Source organism: Galeopterus variegatus, unplaced genomic scaffold, assembly GCF_000696425.1.
Source record: "Galeopterus variegatus unplaced genomic scaffold, G_variegatus-3.0.2 Scaffold6412, whole genome shotgun sequence".
NCBI lineage: Eukaryota > Metazoa > Chordata > Mammalia > Dermoptera > Cynocephalidae > Galeopterus > Galeopterus variegatus.
This window is the reverse complement of record NW_007732523.1, coordinates 34504-47698: the sequence shown is the minus strand read 5'-3', so window position 1 is coordinate 47698 and position 13195 is coordinate 34504. Positions and strand designations below refer to the sequence as shown.

General features: G+C 36.5%; 1 protein-coding gene across 3 annotated transcripts in view; it reads right to left on the bottom strand.

The window, feature by feature from the left end:
- The window catches only part of ZMPSTE24 (zinc metallopeptidase STE24), a 68083-nt gene that overhangs the window by 29765 nt on the left and 25123 nt on the right, over positions 1-13195 (bottom strand). For all 3 annotated transcript variants that reach the window (XM_008590867.1, XM_008590866.1, XM_008590865.1), the window contains exon 3: positions 7692-7778. In XM_008590867.1, coding sequence (XP_008589089.1) covers positions 7692-7778 — 87 coding nt within the window. The remainder of the gene's footprint in view (positions 1-7691; positions 7779-13195) is intronic.

The following is a 13195-nucleotide window of genomic DNA, read 5'->3' as shown; positions in this document are numbered from 1 at the left end:
CTAAATACATCCTATGCATCCATTTCCCATAAATTCATAGAAGTGAAATGTCTGGTTTCAAAGAGTATGAAGTTTTTTAAGGTTTTTGATACATACTGCCAAGTCGTCCTCAAGCAAAACAATACTAAATTTTCCATCTGCCAAGAGCATGAGACTATTTTTCTATCCCTTACCAATTCTGTCTTATCATCCTTTTAATTTTTTTTCCCCAGTCTGAATGATAGGCAAAAACAAAACAAAACACCACAACCCCCCTAGTACCACATTGTTGTTTTAAAATACATTTCTTTAATTATCAGTATGGATTTATATTTTTCATGTATTTAGTGACCATATGAATTTCTCCCTTTGCCCATTTTTCTATTGAGGCACTCAACTTTTTCAAAAATGTTATTTCTACAAAGAGTTCTTTCTATATTAAATTACTAATTCTTAAACAGTCATAAGTGGCAATTCTTCGCCGGTTTGTAGTGTGCCTTTTAAATTTGCTAATGCCAGTTTTTCTATAGAAAAATTTTAAATGTAAATCTACCAAATTTTACCTTCATCGTTTCTACCTTTGGTGTCAAACTTTTTAAAAAGCTAGATGATGTTAAAAATTTACAGCTTGTTTTTGTTTTTGTATATTCAAGACTTGTATTTAAATATTCAATTGATCTAAAGACTATTTTTCTTATATGGTAGAAAATAGAAATTTATTTTTACTCAGTTGTCCTAAGAAAATTTATAATTTATACTTCTCTCACTGTTGAAATGCCACCTTCACCATATACCAACATCTTACATATACTTACATGCTGGTTTCTTGTACCAATGCACAGATTAAGATTTATGATACATTTTAATATCTGAGTAAAAGTTACCACTCATTACTTTACTTATTCAGAATTTTTCTGCCTATTCTCTTATCTTTATTCTTTTGGATTAACTATAAAATGTTTTACCATGTGTCTCTCACAAGTTGCTCTGGGATTGTAATTGAGTTCTATTCTTTTTTCAAAAGTTCATAAATCTTTTCTTTAATAATGCATTATATAATTTTGGTGAGGCATTAACATCAAGTTCAGCATTCTGCCACAGAATCTACCATTTTCTCTTTTTGAAAATATAGACAGGGCTTGCCAGTTAACTCAGTTGGCTAGAGTGTGGTGCTGATAATACCAAGGTCAAGGGTTTGACCCCTGTACCAGCCAGCCAGCCGCCAAAAAAAAAAGAGAAAATCTAGACATTTGCTTATCTGCAGTCTTCTGAAACATCCCCCGTTCTCCCAAATTTATGAACGCATGTCACAAGTTCAAGTTCCTTCTGCACACTATTATAAAAATCATCTAAGTTTGGAGCCTTGAATTAATTATTATTTTTTTCGGGGCATTATGGGGATCCGAACCTGTGACCTTGGTGTTACTACCATCACACTCTAAGCCTTGAATTAATTTAAAACAATTTGATTCTTTTTGAATATCTCACGCATAAGCACCACTTTAAAATGAATAATTCTATCAATAAATCATTTTACTTGCTTTAAGAAGATGAACAATAAGTCTGCCCACTTCCCTAATCAACAAGCAGGCTTATTCCCTCCTTAAAACTAAGATTCCAAGAACTTTTTAAGTTCTTTTGCCTAAATCATTAAAAAAGCTTCTTAAAGCAGTCTATCTACAATCAGTCACTTCCATCCCAATCCATCCTATATACATACCAGATTACTCTGAAACCCCACTTCTCTACTTCAGAAACTTTAAATGGCTCCCTAATATAAGACTTCAAATTCATTACACTGTTAAAGATCTTCATAATCTGACCCCAAAATGCTACTTTCCACTATTCCTCTATAAAACCCTTCTACCACTAACAGACAACTGTGAGCTAAAGCTTAGAAAGGTGATTGAATTAAGGAAAATATTCCAGCTGAAAAAGAAAGTGTGACAGGAAATTCACCCTGGAGAAATGTAAAGAGTACACAACCTCCAGGAGCTCTTCTCCAAAGATTTCTAAACTAACCAAAAAAGGAGAAAATATCCTTGGAGTAAGGTCTTCTAGGCAATGAGAAAGGGTTTTAACCCATTGCTTCTCAAAGACAACAAGATCTGGACTCTATTCTTGTCATTGAACATTTCAAGGCTGTGGGACACAGAATATTACAAAGTCCTGTGACATGAGGGCATACCAACACATCTTGAAAAATGGCACAATTCATCCCTTTTCTGAGATGAACCTCCTCATTACATCTCCTATTCATGATGTGGCAACAGAACTCTGAAGCATTCTGAGCCATTAAGTCCATTACTTGCTGAGAAGGGCTGGCCAAAATCTCACTGTCAAAAAATAAGGACACCGATTATTAGACCCTTTGCTGATGGTTTGGGAAAGCAGAAAATTCTGCCAAACAATACACTGCCTATGCCTAAGATAAACTGAGGTCCACCTACTTTTCCTCTTTTTTGAATATAGAAAATGGTTTTAATTATACAAATACATACTCACTGCTGACTTTTCTTAAGAGATAAGCAAAAATAAAAATTGCCAAATTCTCCCCAGAGACAACCTCTTCTGGCCTTTTGGTACATACTATTTCAGACTTTTTAAAGATTTGAAATATGTACACAATGATACACACAAGGTTGCACACCACTGTATGCAAACAAGAAAAATTAAACCAACCTAAATGTTCCTCACTGGGATACCGATTATGTAAAAAAATCCATGTGGATATTCACATACATGCCCTTTTACTTACTTATGTTGCTTTATAACGACTTTTCTATTCAATAATAAATTGTATAAAATAACAGCACAATAACACTTTTTCCCCTATTAGATAACCAAAAATAAAAAGATCATGTGCAGAATAAGTATTAGTGAGGAACCAGCAAAAGGGTATTTTTGTACTTCATGTACTATGTAAGGACATTACTACGGATTGAATTGTGTCCCACAAAGTTTCATATATTAGAAACTTAATCCCCACTGTGACAGTGTTACGAGGGTGGGAAATCCTATTATGGTAATTGAAAGTTGGGGCTTTGAAGAGGTGATTAGATTGTGAGGACTGTACCCTTGTGAATGGACTGATCCATTCATGGAGTAATGGGCTTGGTTCTGATGGCTTTATAAGGAAAGTGAGTGAGCAAGTTAGCTCTCTCGCTCAGCCATTTCAATACCCTGTGTTGCTGTAGAGCAGCCACCACCAAGGCCCTCACCAGATGTGTTCCCTGGACTTTGGACTTCCCAGCCGCTGAAACTGTAAGAAATAAATTTTATTTCTTTATATATTACCCAGTCTTTCAAAATAAGCAACAGAAATGAACTAATATAGACATAAACCAAAAAAGCTGCTTTAGGAGGAATTTTGGCAACATCAATCAAAATTTTAACTGCACATAGCCTTTGACCCAGTTAATTCCACATATATTTATACATCTTCATAAATATTTAGGTAAAAGATATACACTGCAGCATTATTAGCAGTAAGAAAAATCTGAAACCAACCTATCAATAGCTGAATAATTAAATAAATGACACGTATACATAAATAAAGGCTATTGTTGCTTTACACAAGAGTGTGGAACCATAAAAATGACTGAACTCAAACTTTGTAGAGTGACCTTACTAATCAATATAAAAAGTATGATAGTTCTCTGAGTTTTTAAAATTTTGGCCAATATACTGAAAACTTTCTTACTGTCAGCTCTAAATGTATAGGGAAATAGAAAAAATAACAAAACTAATGTTTATTTAGTACACTGTAATTAAAAAACATTAGAAAAAAACATTCGAAACATTGAGAATTAGGGGTTTTTTCCTTTAGCTTTTTCTTTTCTTTTTTTTCCCAGAAATAAAGCAGGGCATTATTACATTGTCATTACGGTTTTTTGTGGTGGTAAGATTTAGTTTCCTTCTCTGTCTTGTTTGCATTTTTGTTCTACTAGTGGGTTTTGTTCTTTTTTGTGTATTCATGGTAGTGATTATTGTATTTCAGATTCTAGATGTAGGACTTCCTTGAGGATTTCATGTAGGGCTAGTTGTGTGGTGGCGAACTCCCACAGTTTTTGTTTGTCTGGAAAATATGCTATTTTCCCCTCATTTCTGAAGGATAGCCTTGCTGGGCATAGTCTTCTTGGCTGCCAGTTTTATCTTTTAGTATTTTGAATATATCATCCCATTTTCTTCTGATCTGTAGAATTTCTGTTGAGAAGTCTGCTGTTAATCTGATAGCGGCTCCCTTATAGGTGACTTGATGCTTTTCTCTTGCTTCTTTCAAGATTCTCCCTTTGACTTTGAGCTTTGCCAGTTTGACTATAACGTGTCTTAAAGAGGATCTTTTGGGGTTGAATCTGTTTGGGGATCTTTGAGCCACCTGGATCTGAAGGTCCATATCTCTCCCTATATTTGGGAAGTTTTCCATTATTATTTTGTTGGATGCCTTTTACTTTCTCCTCCCCTTCTGGAACACCTATGATTCCAATGTTTGTGTGTTTAAAGTTGTCTGCTAGCTCTCTTAGATTTTCTTCATTTTTTAAAATTCTTTTTTCCTTTTTTGGGTCCACCTGGGTTATTTCAAAAAACTAGCTTAAAGATCAGAAATTCCTTCTTCTGCTTGTTCTAGCCTGCTGCTTAAGCTCTCAGTTGTGTTTTTTCTTTCATTGAGTGAATCTTTCAGTTCCATGAGTTCTGCTACAATCTTTTCTAAAGTATTAATCTCTTTGTAAATTTTCTCATTCATATCCTGGATTTTTTTTTTCTTTCATTATGTTGTCTAACTGAGTCTTCTCATATCTCAGTGAGTTTCCTTAAGACTGTTACTTGGAATTCCTTCTCAGTCATTTCAAGGGTTTCCTTCTCTTTAAAGTCTGGTATTTGAGAATTACTGTATTCTTTTGATGGTGTCATATTGTCTTGGGTTTTTGTATTTCTAGTATCTCTATGTTGATGTCTGGTCATCTGGTAGAGCAGGTGCTTCTTCTACCACTCTGGAGAGGGCATTGAGGAGAGAGACATCCTCTTCTTTTTCCAGTTTTCGCTGGTGTGACTCTCCTTGTGTCAGTGCAGTTGAGTGGCTGGCTGGCTGGTATCTGCATGGTGGCTGTGGCTACTGCTACGGCATTGAGCCACTTTTGCAGCAGCCATGGCTGTGGCAGTGTCTGTGGTGGGTCACCTGCACGAAAGTGGTGTTTTTGGTGTACTCTCTTGCCTGCTTCTGGGTGGAGGGGGTAACTGCCCTTGGCTCCTGCCTAGGACCAAGGATATCGCAGTCTTGCCTACTTCTGGGTGGAGGGGCAGCTCCTTTAACCTTCTTTTTGTAAAAAGACTTATGAGTAGTTTGAATAATGCTTGCTTTTTCATTGTGTAACTTATGATATGGAGAGAGCATCTTTTCTCTTTCTTGGCAAAATGTCACACTCCTCTCTCTAAGGTTATGGCAGCTTCTAACATTTTATCCTTTGAACTTTCTTTTTTTTTTTTTCCTTTGAACTCTCAATATGAAATATCTTCAAGAGGTCCTTTAATGTGAGGGTTTTTACCAGTATCACTACCTCTGCGACATCTTCATTCTTTTCATTATACTCACTTTCCTCATTTGTCAATAAGGTCACCTTCACTAAATTCCTCTAGTTGCATATCTACCTACAGTCTTTCTAATGATAACACTGTCAGCATTCCCACAGTCAGAAATTTCTTCTATAACTGCATTTATGTTATATTTGAATCTCACTTCTAGTGTTGTTATTTTTCATTTCTTTGCTGCACTTATACCTTTGTTGGCCAGTTCCCTCTTTCAATCACCCATTTTTACAAAATGTCATATGGGTTTATACCTGGGAGAGAAGGAGTCAACACAACTGCACACTCTGAATAAGTGAACAACAGATGTTCAGGAACCAATCACTGACAAACTTTGAAAAACCTGACATGATTAGTCACTGATCACTGTGAGCATTTGTTATTTGCATAGTGATTTGCGGACTGAAGAGCTAGCAAGGAAGTTTATACCGGATGCAATTATTCACATAATATACTGTGGTAACTGAAATTTGAACTATTTTCTTGAAGGATTGGTGTTATTTAACTAAACCATGGTAACTAAAATTTGTATACATCAGAACTATACAAAGCAAGGATTGCCAGTACCATGCAGCCATTAAAGAAAAAAAAGGCCTATATCAACTGACAGGAAAGATCTCTAAAACACTGTTAAATGCAAAAGTAAAAGTAATGTCTCAGAACATTACATAAAATATGACCCCATTAAGATAAGGAATACTTTTTATATGCATATATATTCAACAAATATTTACAGAGTATCCATTCTGTGATTGGCATTGTTTAGGCACCAGTGACATAGCAGTGAAGAAAATGCATAAAGTCTCTGTCCCATTAGAGCTTAAAATTCTTGTCAGGGAGATAGATAAAAAGCAAACAAATAAAACAAGATAACTGCAGATAGTGGTAACTGTCATAAGAAAATAAGGTGACTTGCTTCACTAAAGAATGACAGAGGAATGCTATTTTAGATGGAATGGTCAGTGAAGGTCTCTCTGAGGAAATTACATCTAAGACGAGAACTAAATAAGGAACCATCTATGATGTTCACATGAAACCACCTTAAATAGCTTCTGAAAAAATACAGAGAATATGTAAGTAAACTGCCATACCACATATGATAGGTCAGAATCAAGAGTCTGTAAAGATATAGAGATTTCACAGGTCTTGAAAGAGTTCAGCTGTTTTAGAAAAGGGTATGCAGAAAAGAGACACAGCATAAACTGAGCTAAAGCCCAAGGTAACTATACACACAGAAGAGATCCATAATTTCATATAAACAAACAGGAAGGAGATAGTATACTTGACAATTTCCAAGGAAAAGTCAGGGAGCAGTGTCATAGCATCCATTCTAGGTTGGGAGTCTCAGGTTTAACACTATGCCCAGTAACTAGAGTTCCTGGAAGACAGCACGGTCAACTCAAGCACCTCAATCAAGATTCTAGGAGATACATTTTCTGTCTTTGTTTGAAGTATCTGCTATATATGTGTGTGACACAGAAGTACCTGCTTAGCATGGGTTCAACAAAATTCATGCTTCCTCTCTCAATGCATAGAGTTTTTCCTAAGAAGCAGCTGCCTAAGCAGAGACTGTATTTCCCAGCTCCTCTGCATCTGGGTGAGACCAAATGATTGGTTCACCAATGAAATGTGAATGCAAAGGAAGGTATCACTTCAGAGCCAAGGAAGTCAAGAGGAGGGAATACTTTCTCTACTGTCTCAAGGGCACTGGATGACACATTCAAAAGATGAAGAGACTAGGTCTCTGGCTTATCACATGGGAGAAAGACAGCTACTAACTAAAAATACTCACACTGAGCTAGATAAATTGTTGTGATGAGCCATTGAAATTATGGAGTTTGTAATAGTAACCAGCATTATCCTAATATGGCATGAGTGGACAAGGACAGTGCGGGCAGAGAAGCAAGTGAAACGACGGTAGGAGACAAAAATTTAACTTTACTTTATTTTATTTAGTTATTGGTTGTTTTTTGGCAGCTGGCTGGTTTGGGGATCTGAACCTGGTGTTAGTTACCAGCACCACATTCTCCCAAGTGAGCTAACTGGCTAGCCCTTAAAAATTTAAGTTTAGTATAAAGCTTGCCAAGTAAAAAAAAACTCTGACAAATATATGATAACGAATCACATACCTCATGTTCTGGTCCAAAGCCAGCATAACCACAGAAGCGTCCAGAAAGTCTCCAGAGATAAGGGATTCCACCAAAGAGAAGAATAAGCTATAAAACAAAGCATATTTTGGTTACTTTTGAACGGTAGTATAAACTACCATATGAGAGAGCATGTTATAAAGGACAAAATAATTATCTTTAAAGAAAAAAAAAGACCTATCTCATGTAGGATAAATATACATTTAGATGAATACAAACCATTGAAATTCTAAGTTTAGACTGTTAGAACATTTTTGCCTGTGCACTACATATGAGTAAATTGTATGGTATGTGAGTTATATCTCAACAAAGCTGTTTTTTAAAAAACAAAGAAAAACCCCCTTTGCCAAAAGACCACAACAAATGCCTTATGAATCAGGAACTAAACTTAGAAGCTTAGAAAGGTTAAACAGCTTGTCAAAAATTCCACAGCCAAAGAGTGACAGAAATGGAATTTGAATTAGGCTATATGGCTCCACAACTGTCTTTTCCATGAAAGGAAACATCATCTTCAGTCAGGACAAAGTATTGGTATAGAAGTGGACAGCCACTTCCACTTGCCGAATTGGGAGGACAGAATGGGATATCTGTGCCTTCCCTGAGTCAGAAAGGATGAATCCTGAGGTAAGAGTCAAAATTTCATAGAAGAAGTCCCCTTCCTCAGCACCACCCTTTGTCTTGGGCAGATACAGTGAACGCAGACATTCACCAAATCACCAGGACATTAGGAACCAGGAAACTGCTCAAAATTTACAAAGAATGCATGCTTAAGAAACTATACTTTCCACAACACATACTAAGTTTGTGGAACCCATTTTATCAAGAGGAATCAACTCAACTTTTCTCTCTATAGGACCTCAGGAACACAATGATCATATTCCTTGGTTGGAAGCACAATACTGCCATCAGTTCAGACATGGTTCCTAGTGGTTTGAGGGGTTTTGGTACTATCATATTTTTGAGTAGCCTTCTAATCTACTTTCCATTTTTATATATGCATCTATAAATAGTATAGTGATTTATCCATGCTTTTTAAGAATGTATACAAATGACATGATATTATATTTATTCTATAATTTGCTTTTTACGCCACATTTTTTTAGACCCACCCATGGTGATCTTTAACTTTATTTGGTACTATCAACTTGTTCTTTAAAGTGTTTATACCAAATTATACTCCCATCGGCAGTACTTGAGTGTTCCTATTTTCCCAAGAATTCACCCATACTATCCATCTTTTAGATTTTTACCAGTACGTTGGGTTGGTTTAATACCATGGGTCTCAAATATGGTCCCCGAACAGCAACAGCAGCATATGGGAATGTGTTAGAAATGCAAATTCTCAGGACCCACTCCAGACCTACTGAATCAGAAACTGGAAATGGGGCCCAGCAGTCTCCAAGTGAATCTGATGTACCACTAAAGTTTGAAAATCAGATACCCATGCCAACCAGCTGCCAAAAAAAAAAAATCATTGTTTTAATAAACTGCTTTTCTTTTTTTTTTTAAAAGATGACCGGATAGTCACATTCTGAGATTACTGGGGCTTAGGATTTCAACATATATATTTTGAGGGACATAATTTAGATCATAAGAGCATACTTCTTTATAGTAATTCTAAGTACCTTAGAGTTGTAATAAATATTTCTAATTCTTTCTCATCAGGAAAACAGTCAACATTTCAACAGTGCCTGTCAACATGCAGAACCACATCGTGCATTCCTTTGTCAACCTCCTCTAATGGCTCCTTGCCTTGCTCAAAGTGCAAGTAAAGCTTTTATGAAGCCCTACAAGGCTCCGCTCAATGTGCTTTTCTCAATGGCCTCATTTTTCTGAGTTTATCTCCCAGTATTCTGCCTCTTGATCTCTCCAGTTCAGGGCCCTGGGCGGTGATGCCAACCTCCCACCTAAGTGTTTATGCCCGTGCCCTCCCTCCACCTGCGATGCTCTTCCCCTATTTCCTCCCTTGCTCCAATTCTTCTTCACTCAGATATGACCTTCTCATGAGAACTTCCCTGCCCACTATCTAATTTATGGCGCCCCTTGGCCTGGTGTTGTCAGCACCACGCTCAGCCAGTGAGCAAACCGGCCATCCCTATATAGGATCCGAACCCGTGGCCTTGGTGTTATCAGCACCGCACTCTACCGAGTGAGCCACGGGCCAGCCCAATAAACTGCTTTTCTAAAGGTTCCCTAACTACATTCAGGTACAGTATTTCCATTTTACTACAACTAACTCAATCTTGGATGTGAACCTTGTTTTCCCAAAAGACATGTTTTGGCATCACTGTCTGGCACATGCTTCAGTTGTTGAGCTAATTGCCCTGGGATGGCATTTCTTTCATCCTATTCCCAATACTAATAAATAATGTAGAATTAAGGATTTATAATGCTTTTGGTAAAAGGCTACATTACCAATTATTAAAAGTCCAGCTCTTAAATAAATATCAAGGGTAGTTTTAATATGAACTTTGAATGATCTATGAATGCATTTGGAAACTGATGTTCCAAACTGTTTAGATTACTTTGAGGACCGAAAAACAAAGCACAATGAACTGTAAAATTTCTCTTTGTTGACAATCTCACAGAGCATGCTCCTGGGGATGTCCTGTGACAAGAATTAATGATCCCAACAAAACAATTCCAGTGCTTTTACATATATTATTTCACTAAAGTCTTGAAAACCAGGCAGGGTAGGGAGTTTAGTCATCTCTATAGATAAGCAACTGAAACTCAGAGAGGTTAGAGTAACTTGTCCAAAGAAACCCAATAACTAAGTAATTGCTATGTGTTAAGCACTATACTAAGTGCTTCATTTACATTAACTTACTTAGTTCTTACCACATTCCAAAGGAGGTATGGTTTAATATCGGTCCACTTCTCATTTTAAAGATGAGAAAAATATGGCTCAAAAAGGCAAAACTGCTCTTGCAGAAACATGTAGAAATTAGAGAGGCAACCGTCTGAACTGCTCTACTCTGCCCTACTCCACTCCCTAGCCATTCCATTTCTTGAGTGGGCTCTTTATTGACATCTATGAGATAACAGGGAAAGTCTGTCTCAGAGAGGCTGGACATTTTCTCTCTGGGTACTCTGTCATATTTGTGAGAACAGTAGTACCCATAACTGGTCACACAAGGCCTCTGCTTAGGTTCCTTCAGGTTAAGGTCTAAGTTAATCTTTTTCACTTGTTCTTTGTGACCAAAACATACAAACCTATTAATTTTAATCAACACAAAAAAGAAATTAATAAACTCATTTTCAAACAGAACAGGGTTTCAAAGTAACACAAAATTTGTTTCTTATCCAATGGTAAATGCAGCTACTCATTTTCCAGGGATAAATTTAGCACATTCATGTTATAGTCCTTACAGTTTCAAGAATGGTTTTTTCAATGTAATTTTAAAGACTCAGAAGAGCAAAGTTTGAAATGCAGTTCTCCTACTTTATTAGAGTGTCACTTGGCCATTAAATAGGCAAGCTAATTAATTTCTCCAAACCTTTGCTTCCTCATCCATAAAAAGGGGATAATAACGCTTATCCTTTCTACTGCATTGTTGTAAACATCAAACAAAATAATAAATATAAAAACTATGTATAAAGTGAGAATCATGATGACTACTATTGTTCCCAGCCTTAGTCCATCATTACTCCTTCTAACTTGAGCCACAACACATTACAAAGCTCTCACTTTATATATGTGTTCTCCCTACCCCTATCATCTCCTAGAACAAACTGAGCCATTCCCATGGTCAGCAACTTCAAAGAAGCAAACATCAGAGAGGAAAGAGAATAGTGTCTAAATCCACCACCTCTACTTCCATCTCTCTCTGAAGGTTGATTTCCTACTTTAGCCCTGTCCCTAATAGAAGAAATGCTCAGCTAAACTAACTAAAACCAAATAGAATCCAAAATAATGCTACCTGCCCTGGCTTGGTTGGAAGGCATCAAGTTTTAATATTAATCCTCAGTATCTCAATATCTACACTATCCTTGGATTAGTAAAAATATAATAAAAAAGTCAATACTGAAAAGACTAACTACTAGCAATAGCTGTGTACCCCAAAAGTCAATAGTTTTATTTTCCAAATCATTTGTTTATTTTTCTAAATAATTGTTTAACTCTTCCAGAAGCTTTGCCGTTTTCCATCACTTTGAGGAAATGAGAGGAGTTTCTAACAACTTGAATCTAACCACACTGTCTTAGCATCCCTATTTTTCAAGGAAAATTTTGTGACTAGCTAGACAATTTTGTCATCATTTAACAAAAAAAGCTATGTAGAGCCAGTTTCTTTTATTTAACTCAAAAACAATTATGGTAGCTGATTTTCATTATTTTCAATTTAGGAATCTTCCTCTTTGTGGTACTGGTGGATCTAAAAGAGTTCTGCAGGAATAATAATGATGATGATGATCAGGATGATAAAAATAATAATAGCCAACGCTTCTGGAGCACTTAAAATAGATCAGGCACTGTTCTAAGTATCTTACATATATTAACTCGTTTAATCCTCTCAACAACACTATGAGTAACTATTATTACCACACCACTTTTAAGGATGAGAAAACTGAGGCACAGAAATGCTGAGTGACTTGTTTGAGGAAACACAGCTGGTATGGTGGATCAGAGACTCAAACTCAACCGCCTGAGCTGAGTTTGCTCTTTACCTCTCCATCACACATTTTCAATTGTTTTGGGAGTGGAAAAAATCTCACTCTTTTTATGTATAAAGCACAGATATACCAACATATAGTACAGAAACAGATATACAATATATCTGTGGTATTAAAATGGAGGGGGCGATTAGGAAAAGAATTTCTAAAAAGGCTGCAGGGGCAAGGGGAGGAGAGATCATGAAAAAAGATTGAAAAACATTGTTTTGCACTATACAGCCTCTCTTTTCCACATGGGGGTAAGACTGGCCCTATGTTTTGCTAAGTAAAAATGGCCTGTCATTCATTGTTTCATTCAATAAATATAAATTATGTGCTTATTATATGCTAGGCGCTGGTATAAAATAATGAACAAGACCTTAAAGTACACTTTCTTTAAGGAACTACCAGTCTGCCAACTAAACAGGCAAAGTCAACACAACGTGATATGTACTTTGAGAGGAATTATAAGATGCTACCCTACCCAGACTTGAGGGGCAGGGAGAGTTTCAAACGGTTTCTTAGAAAAGATGATGTCTCAGTTGGATCTTAATGGAATAGTAGGGATTAACCAACCTCCAGTGAGAGGGTGGAGATAGAGGGAGAAGGGCACCCAGGCAGAGATACCAGCATGTGAAAAGACTCAAAGTCATAAGAACCCAAACTGGGTATTGGATGGTCAATAGAGAAGGAAAAAGAATAGTTAGGGGGAAGAAATAAAAAGATGAGGTTCAAGTAAGCAATCACTAGGTCAAAAAGGACCTCATAATTCAAGCCAAGAAGTGTAGACTTTATTCTGAAGGAAACAGCGAAGCACTGAAGGGCTTTATGGA